This window comes from Triplophysa rosa, linkage group LG12 (genome assembly GCF_024868665.1).
Source record: "Triplophysa rosa linkage group LG12, Trosa_1v2, whole genome shotgun sequence".
In the NCBI taxonomy this organism is placed as follows: Eukaryota; Metazoa; Chordata; class Actinopteri; order Cypriniformes; family Nemacheilidae; genus Triplophysa; species Triplophysa rosa.
In genome coordinates this window covers 22,266,460-22,283,204 of record NC_079901.1, presented here as the reverse complement: position 1 = coordinate 22,283,204, position 16,745 = coordinate 22,266,460, and the positions used below count along the sequence as shown (strand labels likewise).

The following is a 16,745-nucleotide window of genomic DNA, read 5'->3' as shown; positions in this document are numbered from 1 at the left end:
CCTGTTTTCATTTTCTGCAAATAAATGCAAATAGAAACAATATCATTATTTGAAATTTGGAAGAGGTATTGTTAGTAGTTCACAGAATGAAATAAAAATGATTATTTTACCTAAACATACCTATAAATAGTCAGTTCAGAAAAACTGAAAAGGTTTTTTAAAATGGATTTTTCTCTGTGGCTGTATGTTTAGTTCAAAAACGTTTTTTGAACATGATCTAATGATGTACACACGTGTGTACTGTGTGAAATGTGGCATCACTGCAGAGCCGGGCGATGATGTGATGTGATGTTTATCTCGGGCTTGTTGTGGCTCTGACTGATCAATACTTAGTCAAAGGAAATTTGGCAATTTCAAAATTTAAACACACACACACACATACACGATAAACACACAAAAAATATTTGAAGAACGTTGGTAACCAACCATCATGACCCTTGACTTCCATTGTATGAACACAAAACCTCAAAACTCTTTAAATATCTTCTTTTGTTTTCCACAGGAGTCATATACAGGTTTAGAACGAGATGAATTTTTATTTTTGGGAGAACTGTACCTTCCGGCAATTTGACTTGAAAAGCATATCTAAATGCCAATATTCTAAAGTCTGTAATCGTGTTTCTAAGATATTCCTGTATATACCAATTCAACCCTAATAAAACACACACGCACGGTAGACATACATGACCCCCTACAACTCACACCGTGACTCACACACGCCACCAGCTTCTTTCAATCGACCAGACTAAACCCCCTATGGCATAGAGTGTCTTGTTGAAGGGTGTAACAAAGTGATATATTGTCTTTGTACCTCCTCTCTCGAGCGTCCTCTGGGCTTCCTCCTTGGACACCAAATATACTTGGGTAACCCTGGCAACAGTCATCATGGAGAGATAAATTGAAAGCAACTGTCTTGATTCACCAGGTGCCAATGTCAACAATGAATCAGACGTCTCCTTCCACCCCCCCTCACTCCCCCCCCTCTCTCTCTCTCTCTCTCTCGGTAATAGCAGCTAGAGGGAAATGACTGATGGCTTGATCCAAAGTTTTAGACTAAGTGCGTTTTCACACCTGTGGATCGATTGCTTTGTTCCGAAACCGGGGGTTAAATCGCTACAATATTGAAATTTATTTTAGTTCGGTTCGCATTCACAAGGCAATATTTTCTAACGGACCAAACTTTGTTAATAAAAGTCCCGTGCGAGTAAACTCTCCTTCGATTGGTCAGAGTGCATTTGTTTATTTTCCGGCCGGTAACGCGAGTGATAATGAGCGTCAGCTGCGCGTTGTCTCGCGTCTCTCACGGCGGAGCTCGGGAAGCATAAAAGGAGGAGAAGGACGAGAGAGAACCAGGCCTGGATTTTATGTTATGTTTTATTGTGTTTGTGTGGCCGGCAGTCGACTGTGAGGGAGCTGTCAGCACTTTACTTTCGTTTTGTTTGTTCATTTGATTAAAAGTTTGGTTTAACGTTCGCCGGTTCCCGCCTCCTTCCTTACTTTGAACATTGTTACAGGGAGCCATTAGCAAAACAATTCCTTTTGCGTCACGCAACTTTACATAATTACCCATCGTACTTTGTGATACAGTCTGGTTCGTTGGTCCGTTGGGTCGGATGGCTTTCACACGTCTACCGAACCGCTCCAGAGTTCGTTTGCAATCGGGTCGAGACCACCTTGTTCAGGCGGTCTCGGAGCGATTGTTTTGGAGCGGATCCTAGCGCGATTGCCGTGTTCGCATATGCCTAAACGAATCGAACCAAGAGAGAAAACGCACCAGGTTCCGAAACAAACCCTTATGTGTGAAAACGCCCTAAGTCTGCCATGAGAAGACGCATTCAAAAGTTAAACTGATGCACATTAATTTCATTCAACTTCAATATATGACATGAGCTGTCATATGTAAACCAAATTACATCTGGATATTAATGGATTAAATCATGCAACGCTCTAATTCCAAATACATTAACCAGACAACTTGCCAGTTACTGCATTTCTTTTCATTCGATGTTTGGCGGGTATTCATTTTGGACCCTGTGTGCGACTGTCAGTATGCTATTCATATAACTGTGATGTTCAGTGCATGGCCATGACATACACAACCCAAATCAACAGAAACACTGTGTGTAGGTACAAATCTTTAACAGATCTTTGGAGCAGTGTGAAGTCCCTTCATGCTTCAAACGCTCCACCATCATCCCTGTACAGAAGAAACCCAAAATATCTGGACTTAATGACTACAGGCCTGTTGCTTTAACATCTGTGGTCATGAAGTCATTTGAGAGACTTGTACTGGCCCACCTGAAGGACATCACCAGACCACTTCTTGATCCCCTCCAGTTTGCTTACCGAGCAAACAGGTCTGTGGACGATGCAGTAAACATGGGACTGCATTACATCCTACAACACCTAGACAGACCAGGGACTTACGTCAGGATCCTGTTTGTAGACTTCAGCTCGGCCTTCAACACCATAATCCCAGACCTCCTCCTGCCCAAGCTTACCCAGCTCTCTGTGCCAACCTCTACCTGTCAGTGGATTATTAACTTCCTGTCGAACAGGCAGCAGCTAGTGAGGTTGGGAAAATTTAAATCCAGCACATGTACCATCAGCACCGGAGCTCCTCAAGGATGTGTTCTTTCTCCACTGCTATTTTCACTCTACACAAACGAATGCACCTCTACAGACCCTTCTGTCAAACTCCTGAAGTTTGCAGATGACACCACAGTCATTGGCCTTATTCAAGACGGTGATGAATCTGCCTACAGAAAGGAGGTTGCTCAGCTGGCTGCCTGGTGTAGTCAAAACAACCTAGAGCTGAATGCATTCAAGACAGTGGAGATGATAGTGGATTTCAGAAGGAACCCTCCATCACTTCCTCCCCTCACCATCCTGGACAGCACTGTGGATACTGTGGAGTCATTCAGGTTCCTGGGCTCCACCATCTCTCAGGACCTGAAGTGGGAGTCCCACATAGACTCCATTGTAAAGAAGGCCCAGCAGAGGTTATACTTCCTCCGTCAATTGAGGAAGTTCAACCTACCACAGGAGCTACTGACCCAGTTCTACTCAGTGGTCATCGAATCTGTTCTGTGCACTTCAATTACTGTTTGGTATGGCTCGGCCACCAAATCAGACCTACGAAGACTACAACGGACAGTTCGTAGTGCTGAGAAAATTATTGGTGCTCCTCTGCCCACACTTCAGGACCTGTACGATTCCAGAGTGAAAAACAGGGCAAGAAAAATCATCATTGACTCCACACACCCAGCACACAAACTCTTTGATCTGCTGCCCTCTGGCCGGCGCTTTAGAGCACCAAACACCAGGACTTCCAGACACAGAAGCAGCTTCTTCCCCCAGGCAATCTCCCTCCTAAACAGATAACTGCTCCTTAAGAGCAATATTCCACTTCCACTACTCCTATAGTGTGCACTATAGTGCCTTATTATATCTACATCTTATGTATACATGTATATAACACTACCTCTACTTACTAAATTATCCATTTGCACAAGTGTACATACAATCTGTTAATATGTTTATTCTACTATATACTACCCTGTACAATGTCTCTTATATGTTATTATCCCCCATTTTCTGTAAAATAAAGACTATTTTATATATGCACAATTTAGAATCTTTTAGACTGTAAATCGTATTATATTGTATTGTCATTGTATTGTCATTGTGTTGAATGTCTGTACTAGAAGCTTCCAACACCAAAGAAAATTCCTTGTGTGTGCAAGCACACTTGGCAATAAAGCTCTTCTGATTCTGATTCTGAAACGCTTCAGTACAGGTACAGGTTTATAAGCAGCGGAGACTGCAGACCGGAGTAATTAAGGTGAGATGATTCGCATTGCCGGAGGGGAATCTATTTTTGTATCTGTGTGACAGCTTCCTTACTGTAGCACACAGTACTACTAAGGTCACAATAAAGAAATGATAATGTCACTGTCTCTGCTATGCCACTACAACAGCTCCAATGTGACTTTTCTCCATTTTTAGCCCAGCTTTGACATCAGAAGTATAGCGGCAGCATCAGACAAAGCGTTTCCTGTGAAGTGTCAGCTAGCTTCTGTCTTCCCTTGACAACAGCATTGACAGTGAAAAAAGGTGTATTTGGAGAAAAAAATGACCCCTGGATATCCCACGATATGTGTTATCTTGAAAGGCAAAAATGATGCTTGGACCCATCAGTACACAAGAGACTATGACAGAATAAAGCTTTGGAATCAATTATCATCATCCAAACCGATATTTGCATAAGCGCACCATGGTAAAATGGTCTCTGTGGACAGACTAAGATGAAAGAATAAAATGAGGTATGCCATATCTCTCTTAGCATCTCTCTATCTCACACCTTCTAGGGGTTAATTGAGTGTAATAGAGCGAGTGTGAAGCTTCTACATCTATAGAGAATAAACGTGTGTGTGTTTACTGGGTCATTCAATCCTCCCAGCAATTTCTGAGACTGCAATCAACTAAAATGACTTCTTTCTCTCAGTTTTTCTCTATTGCTTGCCTTTTTTCTTTTCTTTTTCATTCCTTTAGATGTTTTTGCAATGACAAAGGCAATTGGTTTCAACTGTGCTATCAGAGGAAGAACTGTAAGACAAGAACATGTCCAGGTCATACTGCAAAACCAAAAGAAAAAAGAAAAGATACTCATTCATATTCAAGGAAAACGCCCATTTTGAGATCATTAAGATATTTTTTCATGACAAACTCATTCACGTTTCATTGCTTTTATTTTATGATTCAAATAATAACTCTTAACTCTTAAAGTGATAGTTCACCCAAAAATTTAAATTCTGTCATCTTTTGCTCACCCTTATGTCATTTCATACCTGTATAAATTACTTTGTTCTGATGAACACAGAGAAAGATATTTGGAAGATTGTTAGCAATTTTCAGTTCTGTGACATCATTGACTGCCATAGTAGGAAAAATTAAATGGTAGTCAAAGGTGCCCCAGAACTGGTTGTGTTCCTAAATTCTTCATAATATCTCATTTTGTGTTCAACAGAACAACAAAATATACAATATTATTTTCCTACTATAATAGTGGATGATGTCACAGAACTGAAAATTTCTAACATTCTTACAAATATCTTTCTATGTGTTTAACGGAAGAAAGAATTATATATAGGTTTGAAACAACCTAAGGATGAGTAAATGATAACAGAATTTATATTTTTTGGGTGAACTATCCCTTTAATAGCCTAATAAAGGCTTACATTGTCTTTATATATTTTTTATTTATTTTATTTCATAACAAATACATCATAACAATTTTCATAACAAATACATCATGCTTGTAGCATTATTGTTATTTTAAAGTTCAAATAAAATTACAATGCAGAAGGTGTTATAGTTATTTTATTTTATTATAATTTAATTATTTTTAAATAATTTAATTAATTTAGTTTATTAAAATAAATATGTATATTATTCATAACATTATTTATAATACGAATAATATTATTTAAACACATATCATTTCATTTTAACCAAAAAATGTTATAAAACTTAGATATATATATATTTGAATTATATTATAGAATTGTTATTATAATTAGCAAAAATTAAAGGATTATAAAATTATTTTTATAACACTATTCAGAGTCACAAAAGAAAATGTGCTTAATTTTCATGAAAATAATGTCACAATTTAAATAAATGAATATACAAATAAAATATATGTTTCACTTTTATGCAAAATACCTGTATATTTCATATTTCTATATTTTGATTTTGGTGTGATCCAGACATATTACTGACAACTTCTGTGAGATGCACCGATATGGGCAAAGCTTGAGAGGTAAAGACAAGCTAGAAATGGAACTAACTAAAAATTCCAATAAAGGTCGAGACTACAATAAGCCAATGAGAGTTTGAGAAAGAGAGAGAGAAGATAATATTGACCTCAGCGCCACATCTGCCAACAACCAATAGAAAATCAGCAGCTTAACTCGTTCAATCTTAGAACTTCATTCCATTGGTGAGTGTCAAGGGAGTGGCAGGTCTGGATGTCCTTAGGGTGGAATCCATCACGGAAAGCTTTCCACCGAGAGAGAGGTGCTTCAGAGTGACATCTCATTTACCTGCCCTTGCACAAACAAAATGGATTCCCTTTTTTCATCAATAAATCACTTAATGCCCTTCCTTCACTCTCTAAACGGAACTCATAAATCGGGAAAATAATGAAACAGTAGAAATGAGGTAAGATCTACATTTTGGTCTCTTGGCTGGAAGTAAGACACATTAATGATGAGTGATGATTTTTCTGGAGACTTCAGTCACAACGGCCTACTTTAACACATTTAAAATCATATTTTATCTGATCGTTTTCACAAGAAGCCTTCAGTTATCTTCCAGTTTACAAAAATGAAAATACCAAATTAACAGCCAACATCTCATTAACCAATTAAATGCTGTACAACTAACAAGTAGATTCCGTGACACCACCAGTGCTGTTAGTCATTACCACTCATGTTTGCCCTCCTTGCCATTTGGTTCTCTTTTTCTCTTGCCCTCTGAACACTCGGTGACCTGTGCGCTCTGAATCCACTTAGAGAATGTTTGGAACAACGTGTCACGGCCTCACATCTGATGCTGAACAAGTAGTAGCCGTCCGGTGCTGATCACATAACTACAGCACTAATTACACACTCTCCTGGTCACCACGGTAACCTCAGGGCGTGACAGGTGGACACAGCTAGAAGAACGACAATGACCAAAGAGAGCGAGCAAGAGAGAGATAGAGCGAGAGAGAGAGAAGGGATAACTGTAGAAGAATTGACCCCAAGGACAGAAGCTCTGGCTTAATTCCTGTTTGCGTCATCAAATTCTGCATATTTATAACAAACACAGCTACACGCATAAAGCACACACTTACACAAACACAGGTGTCAGTGCGTCTGATTATTAGGGGACCAGGATGTCAGGAGATACTGACAGATGGACAACTAGGACAAAACACAGCAAATGCACCTCAGGACCACCACGAGAAAGAAGAAGAGTGACACAGACCCTCAAGTGTTGTTTGGAAAATATAAACACTATACCTGCTGGTTAAATTACCCAAAGTCCTGTTTCCAATTTATCAAACTAAGTGAACTAATGAAAAAGTTAAACTATATCAAAATTAGACATTTTTATCATGTCCATCATACTGCAATATGGTTCCAGGGTGATTTGTGGGTAATTGAAATGCACAAGTTCGCTCATTTTATCATTTCATCTCCCCATCACATCATTTTAAGCACCAGAAGCAAACTCAAAACACAAAGTTTTTCTTTAAAGTAGACACAAAAGTTTCTAAGATGGTGGTTCTTAAATGGTTTTGCTTCATGACCCTGCATTTACATTGGACATCGATTAGAGAGCCAGCACAGCACCAAATGTCAAATGTACCCGTGTCGTATTTCTTTTATCATCTTGTCATCTTTTGATGGCAACTAAAAAAATCACGGGAGCATTTTATGCACGACGCTATTAGAACAGCTATATTTTGGGTCATCACCTACATTACCAGTGAAGAACGTAATTCAGGTAATGCATAAAAGTTTTAAAGGAATAGTTAATCCAAAAATGAAACAAAAATGAAACTTTTGTTTATGCAAGAACCAATGGGATTCAAAGTTGTCAGTGTGAGCTTGGATCTGCTTGTTTACATTTTATTCCAAAACTGTATAAATAAGCTAAAAAACATATCATTTTCTCACATGCTGTAACATTTGACTTCACAAGCCATTTAATAACCAACTGGAGTCATTTGGATTACTCGAATAAATGATGTATGTCCTCTTTGAAGCTTCAACAAAGAGTCCTACAGTATATACGGTAACATGACAAATATTCATTTGTGTTGAACTAAATAAGAAAGTTATACAACAGTATATGTTGGCAGGAGGGTAAGTAAGTTATGAGACATTTTTTACATTTTGGTGAACTATATCTTTAAATAGACGGTTTCAGCGGCAACAACATAAACAAACATTTTGTGGCCCAAACTTAACTTCCGGTTCACCGCCACAAAGAAAAACTGTTGAGTAGTTATAATTTAATTTAATACAGTTAATATAAAACAAAATATAAAAATTAATTAAATTAAAAATAAATTGTTCAATTATTAGCCACTAGCTAGACCGATAAAACAAACAGGAAGTAAACTTCAGGCACGTGCATCCGTTTAAACCGTCTATAAAAGTGGACTACTGTTTGCTATGCGATGTGCGGTGCATAATAAACACGAGCCGGTATATTTCAGAAGAGCGTTTTAGACAGCAGAAAAATTGCACCTGCTATACAAGACAGCACAGTTATTAACAGTCTACCCTCTGTCTCCAGTGTCAAAAATGAGCTGATTACTGCTGTAACACAACCACAAAACACCCACTGCCCACAAACCTCTTCTGTAAAATATTATTTACATCAGAAACAACACTAAGAGATTGAATCGCACATTAAACCACGTGAATGTGGTTGTTTTTGTGTATTTTGAAGGGACACGCCATTATAAAGTGCTACGTCTAGCTATCTCTTAAAACCTGTCAATCTTCTCCCTGCGGTAAATGCACAATATGAGATTCAGAGCAATATTGAGATGAAATTCAATAAGGCCTGTTTGAGATCCAGGCAGGCCACAGTCGATTCCTGTTGTCTGGGCTCTGTGGCGGTGAAAGAAAGAAAAGCTTCTCATCTGAATATATATTAAACATTTGAAAAGCAGCAGCGATGTTTAAATGTGCCTTAAAGGATGCGGTCATAGTGTGGCATTATTATTTGAGATGTGCAGAGGGATCTGAATGTTTCAATCTGGAAATCTGGAGAACTTTGGGATGCTCACCTGAGGCATCCACGACTGTGGGAGTGGGTGAGGGGGGCGTGCCAGCGTACCCCATGCGTGCCGGACTCCACCCCGATGCGCTGGAGGGAGGGCGAGCGAGAGTGCGAGGAGAGAGAGCTGGCCGTGCTATGCAGGCTGCCGTCGGCCGCCGCCTCGATCCCGGTGTGCGCGAGAGGCGGCAGGCTCCTCAGAGACGGCACGGGAGAGTGGGCGGGGCCGACATCGGCAACGTTGTTCAGATTGTTGTCGGAGGCGGAGCGAGGCAGCAGGCGTGATGATGTCAGAGTCTCGCCTCCGGTCACACGCCGGCGATTTGTGTAGGAGGGCGTTTCCCTGAAAGGCACTGGAAATAAGGACAGCAGGTGTCAACAAAAGGGCACAATGAACAAGAGAGCCGTGTGTGACTAAGTGTCAGGTAGAATTAGCATAATTTGTAAATGAAGGGTACAGAAATCTCATTGGGCATTCAGAGAGGTAAACAAAAGTCGGACTTGAATTACAAAGCGCCTCATCTATAATTCATTATCAAAACACACTCCTCTTGACCGCAGAAACACCGGCCGGTTGCTTGAGACGTCAGCTGTCACATCTAAATAGATGCTCGTGTACATTGCCATTAAACCTCTCTGTTAGGATGCTCGATGATTTTTTATTTGACATGTTGATGTTTATCATCATGAAAGAGGAAGTTTTGGTAACACATAGTCTGTACAATGAAAGATGAATCATCAAAATGTTTGGTTTGTTTTCTCGGAAATTGCAATGCACATATTTGCTTAAAATAAAGGTTCGGGAGAACATGGGTATAAAAATGTCCTCCCAATTTCACATACAATAGTGCCAAAGAAAAAGGATGTCCGGAGGGCATTTTTGCACAATATTTGCCTATACTGACCCCTCAGGCTCAATTACACCATCAAAATATGAGCAGCAGTCACTCTTCTGGATTTGTGCATGTCTTTTTTGCCAAGCGTCTACGTTTTTTTTTCAAAGTTGGACATGACTTTTGGCCTCTACTGGACGAAATACCAGATTCTTATGACACTTAAAGGGACAGGTCATCATTTACTCACCCTCAAGTTGTTCCAAATCTGTTTAAATTTCTTTGATCTGTTGAACACAACAGAAGAGATTTTGAAGAATGTAGGAAAGCAAACAGTTCTAGGGCACTTTTGACTACCATTGTAAGTTTTTCTACTATTGTAGGCAATGGCGGCCAAGAACTGTTTGGTTATAAGCCTTCTTCCAAATATCTTTCTCTGTGTTCATCAGAACAAAGAAATTTAAACAGATTTGGAACAACTCGAGGGTGAGTAAATGAAGACAGAATTTTTATTTTCGGGTGAACTGGCCCTTTAAATAACAAAAACCCAACAAACGTTCTCAAAAATGACACATACGTTTATATGTTTAAATGAGCTCACATTCCCTTTCAAAGTGAAACAATTTGTACAAACCATCAACACTAGATGGCAATATCTCGCCTCCCCTGAATGCAGATAAAACTACAGTATGTCCCACTACTGTTTCAAAGCCTTAATGCCTTTAAAAATGCATGACGCAATGCCTATCAGGGTCAAAAGAGTTGACATGACTCAATGCTACCCATATTTAATGACAGGGAGACGAGCAGATTAAAAGAGCACTGTCATTCTGACATATGGCAAGGTGTCAGTCTCATAGCCGATTCTCTCTAATCTCTAATGTAAATTAAGTATTGATCAAACCGCTGTACAGAAAATCCACCTGTCACCTGATCAGATACTGACAGCTCTTAGCCAATCAGAAAACAGGAACAGCATACTGTTCATCAGACAACGGCTAGAAACTTGTTTAGACACAAAAATATTAACAGGCATAATGACTTTTACATGTGACATCGGGGTTTCAACAATTTATTTTTAAGCTTTGTGTTAAGTCAACATCGATCAAGGTTGTACTTTTTTCTACTTCCTATTATTCAAATCTGTCTTACTTGGAGGCTAAGGTTTCAATAGTTCCACATTAAAGGGATAGTTCATCCAAAAATGAAATTTACTCACCCTCAGGTTGTTTCAAACCGGTATACATTTCTTTGTTCCGATGAACACAGAGAAAGATATTTGGAAGAATGTTAGCAATTTTCAGTTCTGGGACATCATCCACTACCATAGTAGGAAAAAAAATATTGTATTTTTTATTCTGTTGAACACATAATGAGACATTTTGAAGAATTTAGGAAAACAAAGAGTTCTTGGGCACCTTTGACTACCATTTAATTCCTCCTACTATGGTAGTCAATGATGTCCTGGAACTGAAAATGACCAACATTCTTCCAAATATCTTTCTTTGTGTTCATTGGAACAATGTAATTTATACAGGTATGAAATTACATGAGCGTGAGTGAATGATGACAGCATTTTCTTTTTTGGATGAACTATCCCTTTAACAGTAAAAAGTCAAATAAATGGTTCTGTTTGTTTGGGCGGTGTAAATACTGGGCTCTGTGGTCCAGTTGTCTGCTTGCTTAAATCTCGCTCTTCTGCCCATCCATTAAAAACAAAAAGGCCAACTGTCCAATCCCATACGGTGCCACTCTTTTTTCCCTCTCAATGACTTGTGGGAAGCAAATGAGAGCAAGGAGAAAGAACCAAAAATAGAGGCACACATAATGACTAAAGAAAAAGTGTGAGAATGTCCATTTCTCGTTTCATGAACGGCGTGTTGCAATGCTGGTCTTGTTTCTTTGTGTGTTTCATCCTTCATCGAGGTCACACCGTTCTGATGAGATACCGGAGCCTGTGGCTACACTACCATTGGCTGAAATCAAACTCCCAACACCTGCTGAGCCTCTGGGATTAACCTGGATCCGTCGCCATGACAACGGTACTCCACGCTAACGGGTACGATCCATTACAGTGGCCCAACAACCAATTCTCCACCAGAACGGCGCGTGGAATGAGCCGTCGACGCAAGCGAGAGGAGTGATGAGTGACTCTCATTCCGCCACATTCGTGGCAGACTCGCACACGGACGCAAAAATGACCGCCATCGTTTCTGGTGGCCGTCGTGCTTGGTTGCAGGAATTCGTTAACACGGGGAATCGTTTTGGCTTGCTAAATTCTGTAAAGTCAGGTATATGAGCCACTTACCAACATCTGATGCTTTGTGAGTCTTTATAATTTCTGCCAAGTCAAAATTTCCAGCTATTATAGCCACCTACCGAGAGAGAAAGAACAGAAGAAAAATCTGTTATTTGCCTCCCATCTCCAGACAAACACGAAACCAGAGTCACAGATTTATAATACTGTCTGCGGTTTATACTAAGAGTTTATGTAAGAAAAATCAAAGCATACAATATGTAAGGGAGAATGGCCGGTCAGCCGGTCATTAAATCCAGACACGGTCATAGGGTTTCGTATCACCTTGAAGAAGTTTGCTTTGTGATAATGACCGTCTGTATGAACATATTTCGCACATTATTATGTGGCTTGTTTGGATGGATCTTTACTACACCATCGTTCAAATGTTAATACAATACTGTCTACTGTCAATACTGTCCCGTTGCCATATTAAATGACCATATTTTGCATAAATGTTCCCATATGAAAATGAACTACGATTTAACAATAGTAACCATTGTATTTAAAATAAAACCACATAGGAATCATTGTTTTGCTATAATAACCGGTCTTTAAGCATGGTATTTGTAGTAAAATGGTTTTTAAAATGTTAAGCAAATAGTGCCCCAATACTGATGGTTAATATTCATAACGCTCTTAATGTGTGTAAATGTGGGGACTAATGAAGTATTCCACACTAAAAGCTGAATCAAAGCAGATGTCTAATGGTTTCTATGCTGGTTTATGCAGCGGCACCAACTTAAAATAACTTTGATCTGTGTAGGAAATCTATGTCAAGTTAAACTGTGGAGAAAGACATCCAAAAAGCTGTTGCTCTCATACAGTATTTCAATTCAGGACTAAAATCTGTCAAAAACGTATTATGAATTATGTTTTACTAGCTTAAATGGCACAAAACCCCTTTAAAGGTCAGCTAATGTGCATGCTTGTTCTAGAAAAACATGAGGTGATTGGCTTGTCCAACTGTAGATGCATCATACTGTAGGTAAGTAGTGATATTTATACACAAATGGTTCTTTCCACCCTTATAATCTGTCAATCTGCTGTTAGCATGTCCACATGAAAATAAAAACAAACACTTAAAAACACATGGTCTGTTGCCCCAAAGCTTTAGGAATTGGCTGATACGTGTGAGAAATTGTTGCTATGCGGTAAAATTTAAAAACATTTTTTACTTGAAAAGCAAGTTTGCATGTAAATTGGGGAGTGTAAACTAGTCTTATCCTTTCTGAGGGCAGGATTTGTTTTTGAGGTAAAATAATTGGGGAAGCCTCTGACTTTGTTCAAACAAGGGCTGAACTCCAATTTACATAACATCCCAACTATACAAGCACGCAGGATCGTCGTGTACCAAATTACCAAATTAGAATGTCAAAGGTACCGATTTTACGGTAGTATGTATTACAAAACGGCCCAATCAAAAAGCAAAGTATGCACTTATAATGCAAAGTACAAGTACACAAGTTGGGATGAAGAGTCCTTGATGACATCAGAGCCCCAGAGCAAACTTAAGCGATGCCACATTTGCATTGTTTGCAGTCTGGAACCGTGATTGCTCTTTGCCACGAGCAAAAGAAAGTTGCTGTAAACGTGAGTGTGACTTAAATAAGACTGAGCTCCATTGATTCTTCCGCAGTGTTTGATCTTCGAGAAAGCCAGAGGTCTTGTGCTCTTACCTGGAAGGCAGATTGGCTGTTGTAGTTCTTTATCTCTTTATTCGCCCCTCTGAACAGCAACACTCTTGCACAGCTATCCTAGAGAGAGAAAGCATTCCTTACACGCATTTGTAACTAGTAGAGCTAGTAAAGAAGGTTTTGGTAAGGTGTGCGTGTGCGTGTGTGTGTGTGTGCGTGTGTGTGTGTGTGTGTGTGTGTGTGTGTGTGTGCGTGTGTGTGTGTGCGTGTTACAACAACATAAATGACCAAACTGGTGTTCCGATGGGACCAATTAGCTCACCAGCTTACATGCAAGTCTGAAACCAGACAGAAAAACAGAGAGAGAGAGAGAGAGAGAGAGACTAGCACGGTGCAGCTCTAATGGCAGTGTCTCTCTACAGGCACCTGAGACTGAGCGTTTAGAAGGTCAGAACAGTATCTGGCTATCTCTCTTTCTCCTTAGACAGATTTGACAGCCCAAACACACACACACACACTTGTAGTGTAATCTTTATAACACCGGCATGACTCAGCTGGGACCGCTGTCCTACTTTTCTCACAGTGGTGTGTACTGAAACATCACAGCGTCTCTTGGCCCACTAACACACCTTTTGTGGAACCAGTCTGCTAACATTTAATTACATCTCTCTCTCTCTCTCTCTCTCTCTAGTTTTTAACTTAATTAATTATTATTTATCTACATAGTTAATCAATCCAATGTGATGACTGAACCAGAAACAATATCAGCTGCAATTGTGTTAGTGGCACGGCCTTTTGGGAGACCTAGCCAAGGGTGGACAGAGAGGAACGGCGTAGGCTACTCTGTTTAGTAATGAATAAATACTATGGGTAGTATGATACAATGTTATCAAACAAATCCACTACATCATACAGGCGACAGAGTATTGCCCTGTGTGTGTTTAACGTTATGGCTCTGTGCAAAAATCAATACGTAATTTCGACTACAGGCTGAATTAACAGAGCCACGATTGAGCTTCCACGTCAAACTCTTCTATATCTCGAGCATCCGCGCTATCGATCTGTTCAAAGGACACATAAACGTTTACAAAGTATACTGTATAAACGCTGATGCCAAGCAACATAACACGGTCAAAAACAGAAGAGTTATCAGTACCACACCTGATTCTGAAGAAACGGCCATATAAACACATCCATGATACAGTAAATGTGGCCTTGCATGCCTAAGTGATGCCAGTCTGCTGGACTGCACAGTGACATGTGACATCTAGTGGTGAAACCCTATAAGAACAGATCGTGACTATCAATCTAAAATCCGGTTCACTTTGCAGTTGAATCTGTCTGGGAAACCAGCCACCTAGACGGAAAAAATACTGAATGAGGGATGAGTTTTATGTGCCGGGGAAATTGTAAATGAATAATACCACAATATCATATCAGCATGCATAAAAGACATGCATCATTTCATAATAGCACAATAGTGATTGTAAATGAATTTTTACAAATCTGAACCACACATAAATCCCATCAGATGGTTTTTATTTCTGTTCCTATGAACCCGCCATCATGTTCACATCAGGCGGTCTTTTCTTTCTCTTTCACCTTCTCCTCAACGTTTTGTCACTACTTCACACCTTATCACACACACTCTCTCTCTCTCCATCACAGCTCAGATGGTTTTCTTTCAGTAACGTGTCCTCACAGAGTCTCTTTCTGGAATCGATCCACTCTAATATCTCCTCTGAGCCCCGCTAAACATCTACAGAGAGTCCTTAAAGCTCAATATCACAGCTGAGCACAGACACACACATTTACTAACATCTGAAGGATTAGTATCAAAGACACGGAACCGCGTACATTGAAGGAAAAAAATACAATTTTGGACTATTTCAAGGTGGAAAATTGGACCATCTAGGTAAACTCGATATACAAAATACTGTATTCTTTGGACTATTTTCAAATCGTTCTGGGATAACATGGTTCATGGTTTTGCACTAACCTGTCAAGTTTGTGTAACTACTCAAGCAAAACTGAACTACATACCAACCTTAACCCTAAAATACAACCTTTGGTGTTTTGAGAGGTAAATAAAAACATCATTTGTCATGTTATGCCCCCTTTCCCATCTGAGGACATCCAAAGTGGTTGTGACGGATGTAGCTAACGTCTTTTAGCCATCTGTCGTTTTTTAGCCATCAGATCAGAAAGACACGCACGGTCCTTTGCTGTAGTGTCGTGTTTTCTCCTTGTCTCAGCAGATCTTTCTACTACGCTGTCTGAAAGAATTGTCGTGTACAGTGTGTTTTTGTGTCACCACTGAGATCGGAGGGGTTCAACAAACATGTAACCAAACCTCGAGAAATTAAATGACACAATATTACAAACCTAGACACAATGTGCACCTCTTCATATGACAAAAGACAACCAAAGAAAAACAACACTTAACACAACTATAGGATGGGATGGTCAGGTGGTATAGGTTTGCTTAGGAAGAAACAAGACCACTCATTCATTCAAGACATAATTGTCAGTCTTACATCTCTTCTGCGATAGCATTGTAGGTCAACAGCTTTTAAATCATCATGCTCAATGTTCAAAGATCGCGTTTTGGTTTTGGATGTTCATATAAATTTCACTTGGCTTAAAAAAACTGTGTGCACATGATGTTCTCGTGTTCTTATGTTTGTGTTGTTATTGATCTGTTTGCAACTGACTTCACCAAGACTGGATTCTACATTAGTGAGGGTCAGCTGCAGTTTAATCTTATTACACTGACCTGAATAAAGATAAACAGAAACACTATAACACGAGTTTACCTTGTTAACTGAGTACATACCATAGTCTGTCTGTCTGTCTGTCTGTCTGTCTGTCGATCGATCGATTCACGCAGCACAGAGAGAAAGGGTTGCTTTCAGTTTTCCTAAAGTCATTCTGATCTTTTCTTCGTTGTGGTCATTTGTGCGTGTGTTTTGTGAGTGCCATTAAAGGGGTCATATGACACGGCTAAAACGAATATTATCGTTTGTTTTAGATGTAATGCAATGTGTATACACGATTTAAGGTTCAAAAACGCTGTATTTTCCACATACTCTCTGAAACGTGCAGATTCTTTACAAAGCTCATGGCTCTGAAAAG

General features: G+C 39.5%; 1 protein-coding gene across 7 annotated transcripts in view; it reads right to left on the bottom strand.

Annotated features, from left to right (window-relative positions):
* Positions 1–16,745, bottom strand: part of shank3a (SH3 and multiple ankyrin repeat domains 3a) — a 157,940-nt gene that overhangs the window by 73,454 nt on the left and 67,741 nt on the right. For all 7 annotated transcript variants that reach the window (XM_057347983.1, XM_057347981.1, XM_057347982.1 and 4 more), the window contains 3 exons: positions 13,653–13,730; positions 11,986–12,052; positions 8,855–9,197 (listed from right to left, as the gene is read on the bottom strand). In XM_057347983.1, coding sequence (XP_057203966.1) covers positions 8,855–9,197; positions 11,986–12,052; positions 13,653–13,730 — 488 coding nt within the window. The remainder of the gene's footprint in view (positions 1–8,854; positions 9,198–11,985; positions 12,053–13,652; positions 13,731–16,745) is intronic.